Source organism: Triturus cristatus, chromosome 12 (genome assembly GCF_964204655.1).
Source record: "Triturus cristatus chromosome 12, aTriCri1.1, whole genome shotgun sequence".
NCBI lineage: Eukaryota > Metazoa > Chordata > Amphibia > Caudata > Salamandridae > Triturus > Triturus cristatus.
Genome location: NC_140595.1, coordinates 285,451,855 through 285,467,984, shown reverse-complemented (window position 1 = coordinate 285,467,984; position 16,130 = coordinate 285,451,855). Strand labels below are relative to the sequence as shown.

The window sequence follows — 16,130 nt, the reverse complement described above, 5'->3', positions numbered from 1 at the left end:
AACTGGGTTGTCCTTATCCTTCAGTCTCTGTAGCCATATTAACAGGTGGCCTTCTCTATCCTTTAAAGTCTTTGTAGAAAAGGTTCTACAAATTTTACATTTTGCCACCTCATGGTCTGGGTACAAACAGTAAATACACTTACTGTGTGGGTCTTCAGAAAATAGACGCAGCTTTCCACATGAAGAACATGGTCTAAACAAAGATTTCTTACTGGAAGACATTCTGACTCAGGGAGACTCCCTGTCACACGACGTGCGGTAGAAAATCTGAGGTGAGAAGCTCTGAGGAGAAGGTTCTAGAGAGGAGCTGGCGCCTGATTGGCCGCAGTTTGGACTAACATAATGACAGAGATAGACTACGAATGTCTTTTTTCTCTTTCCATGTATCTCTATGGAAATTTCATATAGGGACATTTTTGATGGTATTACTTACTTATATCTCTGTTTTATATGATTACTTATGTATATGTATATATATATATATATATATATATTATGGCTCTATATATTGCTATATTATTTACCGTGGGACTCCCACTCCGACGACGGGGAATATTCAAGCATGTGAATCTATGAAAGACACCCCAATACTGGAGAAAAATTGCTATGGCAGGCAGAAAGAGTGTGACAAAAATGTTGTGCACCTGACTGTAGAAGCAAGTTACTGGCTGTGCATAATATGAGTCACACAAGACCAGTCCCTGCAGAGTCTGCAGCCTGTCAAGGAATTTGGTTTTTGCATGCATGAATCGAGAGGCAGGAGACTAGCCTTGCAATCTGTAGCCCCCTCCCTGAATCAGGAGAGTTGGCATGCACGTACTTTGGTAAAAAGTCTCGAGTGAGGTCAGAGCTATGCCAGAGACAGGGTTCTGTCTGTGGAAGCACAAAGTAAATCCAGGGAATTGTTAAATGACAGGCTTATATTTTTGATGATACACTGTACTGACTACCTATCACAGAGACATGATGGCAATATCAGCGACAAGGTTGCTAGTGAGGCTTGGAGTCTAGGCAATGTTTAATTTGTGCCTGTAGATGTAGGTGGTGGGCATTCACACTCATTTTGAGGTAGAAGAATTGGTCCCATTAGCAAGATACAAAATACAGCAAAGAAAGAAGCAGGAAGAGAAAGAGGAAAATAATGACAAAGGGAGGACGCGGGATGAAAAAAACCTGGAAGAGTGAGATAAAGATAAAGGAAGTGTAGGGTGGGGGAAGAAAGAGACATGAAGCAGAATCAAGACAGAAAAGTCTAGGTAGTCAGCAAACTCAACTACTGTCAGGTCAGAACGGTCTGGTGGGTCCAAAAAAACAACTTTGGACTCCTGAAATAATTTTTTAATTTTTTTACAAATTAAGTAGTAAAAAGGAGGCGACAGAAGACAACACAAGGCAAGACTGAAGAGGAGAGAGATAGCAACCCTGGCATCAAGCCTTAGGCATTGATGCCCCACCAGGCAGTAGTGGCCAATCTCCACCACCTCTGTGAGAATGTGTTGGTCTTACGGTATGTGTGAGATGACATAATGGCGACTACTTGCGTAATATTCGCAGTCTGCTTCGTGTGAGGGGTCTGATTCTCCATCAAAAGATGAATGAACTGTAACTAAATTGTCCTACTGACCTATCAATCGCATCCATGTTTTTTCTGCAGAAATTAGCAAAAATATTACACTTTCCACATACGTTTCAATCATGTAGAATTTTGAAACCTTTTTGGAAGAATCATCCTAATGTTTGTTAAAGAATCTATATTGCTGAATAATCAAAAGTATCACAAATGATTTCTAAGACAAACAGCTTCCACTGGAATATTGGGAACCTGATAGGTTCTTGACCGTGCCACTCCCTCAGACTTGATTAAGAGTCAGGGGGGTAGTTGCTGACTAAAGCACGGTCACTACTCATTAAAACTCCCCACTCTTGTCTACAGGTCATGAGGGCTCCCTCGGACTACCCTTACCCCCTCCGAACACAAAATACCCACTGGTTTTGCCTGAAGACTCTGCTGGCTTTTGTCATAGATTGTGCTCAACCGTGTCCAAAGGTGAAGTGAGGTGTGCCCGGACCTCTGGCCTCACCGCCCCCGTCACTTGTTGAACACTCTGGCGATGGACCCTCCCAGGCAGCTGTCACTTGTCCCAGTCCACCTCCATCTTCCATATGCCTATGATGGCAGGCGCTACAATGACCTGCTCATAATTGCAAAGGAGGACACTGTGGGACAGGGCCTAAGGCTCACAGTATTTAAAGCCTTTGTCAGTGACATTCGGGAGTAGCTGTAGGAACATTTGAGTCAAATTTTGCAGACACATACCTAAGCAGACATATGTTTAGTGGTATGAATTCTCCCAAAGTAGTAACTGAAACTCTGTTTGCAATGGTCATACTGGGAGACAGGAGCTTGCACTGCCAATAAGGGCCAATGATGGGTCACTAACCGCAGCCTGGTGCACTTGTATTACTGCACGCACGAGGAATGGGGTAGTGTAGAGAGGAGCAAGAGGGGTAAAACACAGAAGGGTAAGCTGGGGGGCTTGGCACAGTGTTCCAACAGAAGAAAGACTGAGTGCCAGACTGGGATGTTCACAGACAGTCACAAATATGCACAGAGCGCGAGGCAATCATTTTCCATCAGAAGAGCGCAGTGAGAACGAGGCCTTAATATCGGACACTTAAGAAGAGGTGGATGGCTCAGCCAATAGACACAAATATGCACCATTGAGAACTACACATTATAAAGCTGCAAAATGAGTTTTCAACATATTTGGCGACATTATTTAGGTATTTAAAAGTATTCATATGTAGTAGGATAGGAAGCACACATCACCTTACCTTCTTTCTGATTTGAGAAACATCTTGTTTTGCATCTGAAGAACGTCAAATTCGCATAAATTGACATTGTAACCCCTTCCTCTTGGAAAATCTAAATTTCCCATGAAAATGTTGCATATTTTATTTAATAATATGCCTCACATCTGTGTGAAAGAAGAGCCTAACCTATCACAGTAAGTCACATTTTCTTAAGATACAATAAAAAAAAAATCAATGTGCATGTTCAGCACAACTATATCATTAGGATTGGAGTACTTTGACAAATGTTATGATATAATGATGTTTTTTGCACAAACTATGTAAAACGTAATACTGCAAATGTTTTATCATTTCATAAAATTTCATTTTAGATATATCTATCAATGGATAACCTTAGAAAATGTTTTCAAACAATGACTTTCCATAAAACTCTTCAGAAGATTCAGCAGTTATCCAGAAACGGTGCCATGCATCCAGTCGTCTTGCACTTATGTTGGACACCCCTGCTCTACGTTGAGGCTTATTTTCCGATTCCTGGTGCTTTTTATGTAGGACAGTGAACAAGAAATGTCATACAGAGCGACCGAAGCCCACGTTCGGAGAAAAAAACATTCATCAGGTGGTAAGTGGAAGAGGTACAGATCTTTCTCCCACTGCCTAGAAATACAGAGACACAAAATGTCTTTTATTTATGAAAGAAAGGCCATATGTGGGTGTTCTGGAAAGCCACAATCTTCGAAAGATCAAGGCAAATGATGAATATCATCATTGTATTATTTGTGAAACAAACGAAGATAAACATCTACATGCATTGCAAAGGACACTGACCATTGCCTTGTTGTCTACACAAAAGATACATATCATTCCCTTGATGCCCGGAAAAGATACACAGAAAATGTTCCCAGTGTTTAGAGAACACACACAGCTCACAACTTGGAGGACTGTAAAATACCAACAGATCAACACATAGACATGCTGGAAAAGAGACACTGATTATCCCTCTGCTGATAGGGAGAGAGACACAGTACCTTCTTCACAAGATCTGGAAGGAGAGTTCTCCAGATGGTCTGGAAAGAGACAAAGATTGTTCTCCAAATGGCCGGCAAAAGAGACACAGATCATCCTGAGATGGACAGTTAAAGAGAAACATTGTACTCTAAAAGGCCTTGGAAAGGGACACTGATCACCCTCCCCCTGTTCAGACAAAAAGACACATATCTTACTCTGGTGCCAGTTCGAAGTCATATAAGCAATTCAGTCAAGTCAAGTCTAAGAAGACCGTCTGTGACCCCACTGCTCAAACTGTGTTGGAAATAAATCAGAACTGCTCCATCACTGTATTGTGAAGACAAAGGCTTGGATTACCCTACTGATGATCAGGGGAAGGAGACAAAATTCCCTTCTGAGAGTCTGAGGATAAGAATCTAACCATGTGCTTAAGCATGGCGACAAGAGATGAAGTTCTGACTTGTTTCTTCTAGTCTGAAAGCATTTGCTAAATGTCCTTGCAGAATTAGAGGACATTTTTTTCCCAACTCAAACTATTTTTTTCGACCTAGAGACAACCACAATTTGGAAGGAGTGTGACAGAGGTATTCCTTTGAGGCTGACTCTGTAACCTATGTATGAATGGTTTGCAACCTTATTTCCAGTCATAAACCATTAACCAGCTACAGACTCCTCAAAGAAGGTGGTAACTGATTTGCAATGGGGAAGGGGTCAGTTTGGAGGCCACTTACCCTTTCGGAATTGGGCTGGGTGCCTCAGGGAGAAAAGGGAGGGCCTCAGGGGACCAATGAATTCTCCTTCTGATGCTTTCCTAATAGGAAACAGGTTTTTTTAAGCAGCGCCAGTTTCCTTATGAAACTCCAGTTCTTTAAAAAAAATCTTATTTGGAAATACAAACACAGAGTTGTTAGTCTGCTGTCCCTTGCATACCACCATCCTTGTGTTTTCAGCCAACCAAAGAGGGTTTCAAATTGTGGCGTACCAAAAAAAAATTAATTAAACAGGTCGTTGTACAACTCCCTGTAAAAACGGAGTTAGTGAACAAACCTAATAGTAAATAGATTGGTTCCCAAAATCATATTCCATTCTCAAAAAGTCAAAGCAACATGTGCAACCACTTATTGAAAATGTCATCCTAGAACATTCAGCCCCAACTTCCTTAAATGCCATTGTATACTTGTGTCTGGGTGTATAATAAACCACAGTGAGCCTCACTGATGTAAAATTGTAGCGCCTAGCAGGAGTTTATATATATATCCACAAGTACAATTGTATAAAGATAGGCCACGTCCACTGATGTCCAAGGTTTCATTTTAAATGACATGGCCATCCTGGTTCAGGCAGCTTTTTACATTGCATGTAGCTCTCTACCTAAAAGTAGTGCAAGAAAATGTTAGGCGTTGAAAAGGAAGGAAAGAATAACAACACTAACCTGCCGAGGATCTCCATAAGATCATAAAGTTCCTCCACATTTTCAACTTTGAACGTCGACATGACGTGGGCGATCACACGCTCTGGGTCAAACACGTTGTCGTCGCCAATCAGAAGGTCTGCATCATCCTCAGGGTACCAAATGTCATCCTGAGAAGCATAATGGAAAGAGGAGGGAGGAAAGAAGAGAGAGAAGACAACCGACATGAGATAATGGCAGAAGGTTCACCACTACTTAGATCTTGGCAGGTCAGTGACGTTATTTCAATAACACTATAGTGGTATTTAAGTGAAATCACACATTTCTTGCAGTGACTAGAGTTAAATAGGTCAGTGTCCACAGTGGCATCAGGTCATGGCAAGTGTTTTTATTAGTTTTTTCATGTAATTCCCAATGGTTTCTGAGGTTTGTAGTCCAGTTCAATATTTGGAATAAACGTATGGATTTAGAGCAGTTTGTAAAAGATAACCTGCACTGGATAATGTATCTTGCATGTAGACATTTGTAACTTATCGGTGGTATCACAGAAGTGACATCACATAACCCATGTACACCTTCATGGTCAGGTCAATATTGTTCAAAGAAATCTTTGTTGAAATCTTGCAAAGAGTGTAAACTACAGGGGTCGCAAAGAATGGTGTCGGGGTAGTCTGCAGCAACCTAGCATAAACAAATGTAACTCCTAGAGACGAGACCTTATCAGAACCCAAACAAAGGCAACTGCTTAAATGCCACCTGACCTCATGAGCCACCATTAATTATAACTAGCCACTTCTTCGTATCTCTTTAGATGTTTTCTGTCTATTGTATCAGTAAGATATCCTGGTGTTTGATTTGCATAATGCAAATAAATATAGAGGGGTATCACCCGACCCAGTTCATACATCTATCCCTCCCCTCATTGCGTAGCACTTTGTGACATTTCACCGTGGTGCCACTGAGCATCAAAAATACAAGGACCACTAAGTATGGAATTTTTCATATCTAAGTGGGCTTTAAAAAATATGGAATGGCAAATTTGCAGTGATATCCCAAATAAGACCACCCTACCTAGTGTCTCCACCTGGTGAACTAGCAGTCTAAAACCTGCCGACCAAACCAATTGTGTCCAAATGAGCACAGTCTCCAGTAACGTGTGCAAGAGTCTGTTCCGTAGACGGTCAACGTACGCCTTCTGGGATGGGTCTAGCTTCGATAGACACATACAGAGATATGTAAAGATTGACACAGCAATAGTGCTCTGTTCACACTGTCCGGAGATGGCATCACTGGAGGAGAACAATCCTGGACTGTGGGTATATTCCACATACCTGGCCTTGATCTACCCTAAAGTTGATTGCTGCTGCTTTTCAAAGCTGGAGCAATTTTATGACATGGAGGAAAATAAAGCGCATCTTCATGGAATTGGCAACACAGGGTACATCCGGCATTTCTGAGTTAAGAACAGTGGCACACTGTCTCTCTGAGATATTTATGCAAGTGCTAGCTCTGTCTCACTGTGAGGCTATCAGTTCCTGGCCAAGCTCAATCAAACTGCTTCCCCTTGAGGATATCTCTTCCAAGACTGAGCACTGTCCCATGGCTTCCCTTTCAAAAACCTATTTCAAGTCTGAGAACTGCCACGTATCATCCCTTTCAGAAGCCTATCCCTTGACTAACTTAGTGACACTGCATCCTTTTCAGAAACCCATCCCAAGATTAAAATATGGGACACAGCATCCCTTTCAGAAACCTATCCCAAGACTGAGAACTGTCTAAGGCATCCTTTTCAGAAATGTATCCTGAAGACCAATATCAGTTACATATGATGGTCTCAATTTGAGAAATCAAACCCAAGACACTTTCCCGTGGCATCCATTTTAGAGAGCAATCCCAAGACAGAGTTCTGCAGCAGAGCCTCGGCGTTTGAAATATCATTAGCACACAGAATCTCATACATCCAACTCAATTTGGGCTCTGCTGACTGCTTCTTTTTGCAGTAGTGGCTGGTGTGACACTTCTGTCAAAGGCAAAATCCCTTTGGGCACCTTTATCAAAGCATACAAATATTTTCAACTACTAAGCATACACCAACCACATCATCAGCGTTCAATCAAAACCAAAAAAAGTGATATAAAAGTTATTTTAGTTTATAGTTTTCTCGTAATTAAATGCTATTTTATAAAATCCACATCATCAATGTACATCAAATAATAAACAAATATAAAATGTTTAAAAACAACAGTTAATTGGGGATATAAACATCAATCTTGTCCAAGAAGCACACCAAGTTTAACAATTAGATATATAGAGATCAACACTTTTTCTTTTTCCTTATTGTTGGTGACCCCTGGGAATACTTGGGTGCTAGATGAACACAGATTGCTCTGTGTTCATCTAGTACCCAAGTATTCCCAGGTGTGCTTCTTGGACAAACCCACATGCGCACTTGAAGGCAGTGCTCATCACTTCCCCACCTGACTTGCCCTGCAATGATCTCGCCCCCAAGCCTCATTAAATGAAAGAAAAATCAAACAATAATAAACCTGTTTTATTATCGTTTTTTATTTTAGGTTGGCGTGGGGGGTGGTGGGCAACAGTCTGAAGACAGACCACTGCCATGATGTCTTCAGTCTATTATCACACTGCAGTCACTCTCGAGGTCGAGCTCCGCCACACCTCCCCAAGATCAACGCACGGCGCGAGCTCTGCCTCAATGCCTCTCTGACTAATGAATGTGAGACACACAACGTTGTCGAGTGCATGTGAGCAGGCACTGTAACTACTAAAACCTGATCTATGTTTGGTTATTTATGGAACAGTAAATAACATTTCAACAACAAGGACTGCCCTCTAATGAAAGAATTGACAGATGATGCTATTCTACACCCTAGTTACTAGCACATGGGTATTGTTAGCTGGCCAAATTGTGAGGAATTTATTTTTATTGTATATATATGAACTAATCAGTTACTGAATAACCTGAAACATTGTAGTGTGGCAATGATGTTGTCTTATTGTAACAAGTATGAACCTGTTTTATGTGATTGTTCTCAAAACAAACATTTTGGCAGACAACATTGACACTAAGCCTGAATACATAGCGTCCCTGTGAGAGACCATGATCACATCCAAACTTTATTAAACTGTGTTCCTACGATACGTCAATGCCAAGGCCGAGCTTGTGCTTAATAGCTCTAGTGTTATTAATCAGAAGGCAAAGCTGCATAGTGCTGCACAGCGTAATATCAATTCCAAGGCAAAGCTCTGCCTCCTAGTGTGATATCAGTCATAAGGTCATGCTCGCCAGCACTGCCTTCCAATGCAACATCAGCCCCAAGGCTAAGGTCCTAAGCTCTCAAACGATGCATCCCAGTATGATATCAATCCCAGGGCCAAGCTCGCTCACGCTGCTTGCAGTGTGACATCGATCCCACAGCAAAACTCGCCCCCGCGCCTCCCATTGTGATGTCATTTCCAAGGTTGAAGTCACCAACACTGCCCTCCCAGTAAGATATCCATCCCAGGCTTCTCAATGCTGCTCCACAATGTGATATCAATCCCAGGACCAGACTCTTCCTCCCAGTGTTAGAATAAAAATGTCTTAGTCGTGTTGTTTATATACTGTTCTGCATAAGTTAGCATTTGTGGCACCATTTTATGTTTGGCTGCCTTTTTGACCCATGAGCGAAACTAATCTCTCTCTCTCTGCGTGAAGCAGCTTTGGTAATTTTCCTTTTCTCCAAGGTTGGGCCCTGCTGTACTAATGAATACTCTGTTCTTATTAGCGCATACCTTTCCCACTAGATCGAGACCTGCTCCCACTAGTCCAGTGATGGGTAAACATCGTTTACCACTAAACATTTTCCCCGCAGGGAATTACAACACGGTTGTTACAACGACGGTGTTGTAACCACGCATACCATTACTCCGCAAGTCGGAAAAATGACTTGCAGAGGGGGCAGAAGGTGTTGGATTTAAAATCCAACACCTTCCCTACTGTTTCACATACTGGAGTTGGAATAGTAAATTATATTATTCCAACATCCAGCGTCCCCCCCTCCGCAAGTTGTTGTTATGACTTGCGGGATAATAGTATACGTGGTTACAACGCGGCCATTGTAACAACTGCATTGTAATTCCCTGCGGGGAAAAATTATGCGTTAAAAAGAGGTATATTCCCAGTGATGGGCACAGGCAGAATGACCTTGTCATAGAGATAGTGTGTGCCCGGTCTCAGGATCAAAACTTATCCTTCTGTTCCTCCTTTGTGTAGATGCCTTCATCTGGAACTTTCCAGTCTGGGTGTGCCTTCATTAGTTCGGAATCGTACATAATGTATCACCATGTTTTCTGATGTCAGTCCCTCTGCAGCAACCTGGGCAGACTGGGCTCTGCTCGAGTGTACCTGAATAAATACTTGGTTTGTATTCTCTACTGTCTGACCGACTCTTCATTTGTATGGAAGGCTGAGAGGTGGTCGCATGTGACCTGGGTGGCCCTAATCGGGTCACTTCCTTCAGTTGGCACCCAAACAGGGACTCAATCGGGTGACCCATCCCCACCCGTGGACGGGTGGGAAGGTCAGGGCCATTGTCGGGTTGGACAGATGGATCAGGGATCCCTGTACGACGAGCATTGTTTGCTCGCAGCTGCCCCTTCTGTTCCGCGAGACGGTGCCTCGCCCAGCAGTCATCCCAACTGGGGTCCTGAATGGAGAAACCCTTGGATCTGACCATTTGGTCTGAAGAGTCGGCAGTGGGGAATACATTTGTTTGACCTGTGTGCAAAGGGAGAGTTTGTTTTGGTTCTTTGTGGATATGTTACCATTTTAGTTTGTATTTGGCACGGTCTGAGGACAGAATTTGGTACAAAGTGTTTGTTAACACTTTGCCAGGCAACATAACAAATTTGGATTACTTTTGAAAATGCCTTGATTTAGCAAATACTAGGTGTTTTGTTGTCGTTGTTGCTCTGCAGATGGTCGATAGGAAGAAAGTCAGCCAGCGCCTCAAGAAGGCACTCCAAACTTTGATATGTATGTGAAGCATGGCCTTGGCCCTATTATGTTCAGTACACTATGGCACAAATATACGAGGGACAATGCTGAGTTGTAGTGGCCATTGACGGGCACTTTTGATGAACAAAATTCTTTTTTTTTATAGGAGAAGTTGTTTGCAAAAGGAAGTAGACAGTCTAGGTTTGATTCTCTTCGAACGTGGAAAAAGGAGGCTAAACAGAGGCGAATGTAAGCAGAGAAAGAGGCCCGGAAAGGGAGAATGCAAACATTGACTCAGAAAGCTGTAGCACATGATAGAGAGAAACAAGAGATAGGAATTGAATGTGAAGGTAGGAGGTTTCAATTGAATATTGATAAATCTTATGTGACCCAAGAAGAAAATGATACATTTGTGTAATAATAGTTAGATACTCGACTCCCACCACCATATGCCCCGCAGAGGATATTTCCTGCTCTCCCCTCACAGCCCCAGCTACTCGATTCTTCTGTCTCTGCTGTTTCTGCTTCTGTTACTGTTGATCGGACTGCTTTGGCCACGGCACCTCCTGTCCTTTCTTTGTCCTCATCGTCTGTGGCAACTATGACTGTTAGTACTCCTGCCACACCTACTGCTTACTTCGTCCCTTTCGCCAGCTCTTACACCTGCGACACAACCGGCAGCGACATTAGTGCCTGCTACTTCTGTTGCTACTCCCACTGTGTTTTTCCATCCCCCGACATTACAGAGTAGTGAGACACCAGTACGTGGATTTGAGGATAGAAACTGGACGAAATATAGGGAACGTATGGGGCAGACGTTAGTCCGATCTGATGTGGGAGACGAGGAGAAAAGGGTAATAGCTAATCAGGCTGCCCATTGGGCACGGAATCCCATGTATGGCGTGGAAGATGTGTGGAGTGTGATGAAAGATTATGAGCCTTTTGTACAACAGCATGTCCTCAAGCATATGTCGGCTACTTTGATCGGTCTTTGAGAGCAGTGCTTCAATGATGCAGCACCGCAAATTCTATTTGATATTAAGGATCATTTATATGTTACTGATCAAGTTTTTGGCAATGTTGCGACTGTGGTTGGTTATCAGGGTAGAGTGCTTAAGAAGAGTACCACCACGGTATCCCAGTTTCTGATGCAGGAGGTCCATCCTATCTATCATCCTGAAATACCAGAGCTAAGGGATCAGCATAATGTTCTTACTAGACCAAGGGCAGCAGCCCTTTGTAAGAACAATGGGTTTATACTCCATGGAAATGGAGTGAAGTTTTGTCTCTTAAGACTCAGTTACATGACCCTAGGAAGAATTCCACTGCTTATTATAAAGAATTGACTGAAGCGGATACTGAAATGTTCTTTGGCTTGTTCGTTCTGGTTGATGTTTGGAGACAAGTACACATACAGGATCATGCTGCAGAGTTGGGTGGTACCTGGGATCAAATTAAAGTATGGGATCAGGAACGGAAGCCAGGTGATAAGCCTAGAGCGGAGATACTTGCTTTGCCCGGTCGTATAATTACGTATATACATTCCCTTATCCCACGAGGAAGGTTGATTGGGACATGTTATCGGCTTGCCGTCAGAAGAAAGATGAGTGTGTCTGATTTTTTCCACTCGGTTTGAGGGGATGTTTCTACATTATAGTGGACAGGATTTGTTGATCGAATGTGGTGTACGACTGTTTGTTAATAGATTTGTTTCCAATTTGCTTCCTGAGATTGCGACCAGATTGCAGGCTTCCGAGAGCACCTGGTCCACATCGTCCCCTTCTGTTATTTTGAATATGGTGCAGTATTATGAACACAGGGAAAATGAGGACAAGGAGAGGACGGAGAAGAAACACATTTGAAGACAAAAGTGTTGTTGCAGCAGGCTTCTAGGGGGAATGGTAGAGGATGTGGTGGTTCGACCCAACAGCTTCCACGCACTAGCAGGCCTACAAACACCACGCCTTTAGGGCCGAATCAGTGTGCATATTGTAAAGAGGAGGTTCACTGGCAAAGCCAGTGTCCGGTGCTTTTGCCTGAAGGTGGCGGTCCCAAGAGGTTGGGGTTCTCGTGGACGGGGTCGTGGAGCTGGGGGTCAGGACAGGGCTCAGAATACTCTGGCCTCGCAGGGTTGTTCGGATCAGAATTATTTTGATGACCCCCCGGAGAGGACAGTATTATCATGATGATTATAATACAGAGGAGATGACAGGGATGTCTTACAGCTAGGACAGCCAGGGACAGAGTGAGGGACCAGTTCTGATACCTGTAGATCAATGTGGTCCGTATGTTAGTGCAGATGTGCATGGTTCAGCTAAGGAGATTTAGGTGGATACAGGTACGATGAACAGTTCTATTTCTCGTTCCTTGGTCCCTGGGGTGGGTCTGTCTGGCCATAATAATGTTGCAGTAGGTTTTTTTGGTGTACCGCTTATGACCCCCATTTAAAAACCTCTTGCATTGACTTTTGGTCCTTTCACTGTGGATTCGCCATTCTTGTTGAGTTCTAATTGTGGAGAAAATTTTATGGGTTTGGACATGTTGAAAAATTGCATGCCACGATTTACTGCTCTCCGGCGGGTGTTTACATGACAATGGGTCGGGATGTCGTGCACGCTAAGTAGTGCCTGTCCAAAGATGCCCCTTTTCCTGCAGAGTTTAAAGATCTACAGCCCACTCTGTGGGCAACAGGTGACACAGATGTGGGATTGTTACAGATACCACCAGTTTCAATCCAAGTTAAAGACAATGCTATTCTGCCTCGCATCCATCAGTATAAAATACCGCAGGCAGGTGAGCAAACTTTATTGCAAATTATACAGGACTTGATTGAGAAAGGAGTGGATCAGGATACGACTGCTAATGTTTGTAATAGCCCTATTCTTCATATTCTCAAAAGGACACATTTGGGGTCCTCTGATGGTCATGCAGATGTTTATCGCTATGTGATTGACTTGCGGGAAATTAATAAAATAGTGGTTCTCCAGTTTCCAGTGGTCCCTGATATTACGACTCTTTTGACAATGACTCCTTCTTCTGCAACATACTTTTCTGTCATTGACTTGAAAAACGTATTCTTCAGAATTCCCATTCATCCTGACAGCAGGTATCTGTTTGGGTTCACCCTAGCTGATAGAAGCTTTAGATTCTATCGCGGTCTTCAAGGCTGTACAGAGAGTCAGAGTATCTATAGTCAGGCATTGAAATGTTGACTGGATTCCTTGTCGCTCCCTACAGGTAATGTATTGCTTCAGTATGTTGATGACTTGCTCATCGCCTCGGATACATAACAAGGTTGCAGAGACAGTACGGATAAATTGTTGTTACATTTAGCTCAACATGGCCATAAAGTATCCCTTTCCAAATTTCAGTATTGTCTACAGGAGGTCACCTACTTAGATCACCTACTGTCGAAGGAGGGTAGGAGATTGATCCCTGAGCGTATCATTATCATTGTTAAAATGCCCATCAAGCAAACTCAGAAAGATGTGTGCGCTTTCATAGGTATCACTTCCTATTGCAGGCAGTGGATACCTAGTTATTCGCTGTTAATCAAACCCCTGCTTGCTTTAACACTAAAAGATGTGCATTAACCTCCTGCCCAGAACACCTGAAAGTCAGCAGTCTTTTGAGAAATTGAAAACTGTGCTTTGTTCGGCTCCAGTACTCGGCACCCCTGGCTATGCTAAGCAGTTTGTGCTGTACGTCCATGAGATGGCTGGTTGCGCGCTTTTTGTTCTAACACAACAATGTGGAGATGAGCAACAACCCTGTGCTTCTTTCTCTGCTGTGCTTGACCCTGTCGCATGTGCCCTCCCGGACTGTCTAAGAGCGGTCGCGGCAGTGGCTGTCTCAATAAGACAATCGGCTGGACTTGTACTTGATACTGACCTCACAGTCATGGTACCCCATGCTGTGGATACAGTTTTGAATAAAACAAAGACAGCACCTCACCAGTGCACGTCTAACGCTGTTCGGCAAACATATTACGATTAAACAATGTGCCACTCTGAACCCTGCCACGTTACTACCCCTCCCTTCTGAGAATGAGGAGATGACATACATGATTGTATCTTCCGTATGGAAGAAGAGACGAAAGGACGGGTAGACCTGACAGATGTTCCCTTATCTGACCCTCAAGGGAACTATATGTCGATGGCTCTTGCTTTAAATTACCAGATGGCACTACAACTGCTGCGTAGGCTATTACTACGCTGCATACGGTAGTTTAGACATCATGAGTTCCCCAACCAGTCTGCCCAAGCTTCAGAGCTTGTTGCCCCTATTTGAACCTGTAAATTGAGTGAGGGACTGGTTGCCAATATTTATACTGACAGCCAGTACGCTTTTGGAGTCGCCCATAATTTTGGGTGACTCTGGGCAGAGCGAGGGTTCCTTACTTCCCATGGCACAAAGATCTAGCACAGTTATCTTATATATAGGATTCTGTCCGCCCTGATCCTCCCTAAGAAATTGGCAATAGTAAAGTGTAGCGCCCATAGGAAAGTTACTGACAATGTAGGTAAAGGAAACGCTTTAGCAGATCAGACAGCTAAGGAGACAGCCCGTACAAGGATGAAAAGAATGCCCGTAATATGTCCCGCTAGGTGGGTTCCCGAGGTCACCATGTTTGAGGATACACTGGAGAATGTGAAGGAAATACAGAGCGAGGCCACAGTGGAGGAATTAGCAGTGTGGCAAGAAAGTACAGCACAATTGAACGATGAGGGATGTTGGATTGATAAGTCAGGGAAGCAAAGATGGATGTTGCCAGATGCATTTGTTCTTCCTGTAGTCACGATGGCTCACGACCCAGCTCATATCAGTGCTAAGGGTATCTGCAAGTTGTTGGACCCCGTATGGCAGAATGATAACATTTTGAAGACAGCTACACATTTTATGGTGTTTCACCAGTGCAATATCAGTCCCAAGGCCAAGCTCCCCAACACTGCCTCCCAGTGCAATATCAATCCTGAGGCCAAACTCACTCATGCTGCTCACATTGTGATATCATTCCCATGGCCTTGGGATTTATATCATTCTGGGAGCAACGTGAGTGAGCGTGGCTCCCCAACGCATCTTCCAAGCATGATATGAATTATATGGAAAAGCTTGCCCACGCTGCCTCTTAATGCAATATCAGTCCCAAGGCCAAGCTCATCAACGCTGAATCCCAGCGCAATATCAATCACAAGGTCAAGCACGTCAAAGCTGTTTCCCAGTGCAATATCAATCATAAGGCTAAGCTTGTCAATACTGCCTCCCGGCACAATATCAATATCAATCCCAAGGCCAAGCACGTCAACTCTGCCTCTCAGTGCAATATAAATCCCAAGGCAATGCTAGTCAACGCTGCCTCTCAGTGCAATATCAATCCCAAGGCCAGGCACGTCACCGTTGCGCCCCAGTGCAACATCAATCCCAAGGCCAAGCTTGTCAACGATGCCTCCCAGTCCAATACCAAGGACAAGCTTGTCAACGGTGCCTCTCAGTGCAATATCAATCCCAAGGCCAAGCTGGTCAACGCTACCTCTTAATGCAATATCAATACCAAGGCCAAGCTCGTCAACACAGCCTCCCAGTGCAAAAGCAACCCCAAGGCAGAGCTTATAAATGCTGCCTCTCAATGCAATATCAAACCTAAGTCCAAGCTTGTCAACGCTGCTTCTCAATGCAACATCAATCCAAAGACCAAGCTTGTCATCGCTGCCTCTCATACAATATCCATCCGAAGACGAAGCTCTTCAACAGACAAGCTAACACTGCCACAACATTTGCTGCATTATGCTGCATAGTGTTCCTTTTCTGCTGCATAATTTAGTCAATCCAACTGCATCATTTGGTTCTGCCCTGCTGCACAAACCCAGTCGGCTTGTGAATAATTGCTCTGAAATATAA

General features: G+C 43.5%; 1 protein-coding gene across 6 annotated transcripts in view; it reads right to left on the bottom strand.

The window, feature by feature from the left end:
* LOC146775882 (death-associated protein kinase 2-like) overlaps window positions 1-16,130 on the bottom strand; it is a 668,281-nt gene that overhangs the window by 233,636 nt on the left and 418,515 nt on the right. For all 6 annotated transcript variants that reach the window (XM_085639575.1, XM_085639576.1, XM_085639574.1 and 3 more), the window contains one exon: window positions 5,255-5,403. In XM_085639575.1, the coding sequence (XP_085495701.1) occupies window positions 5,255-5,403 (149 nt within the window). The remainder of the gene's footprint in view (window positions 1-5,254; window positions 5,404-16,130) is intronic.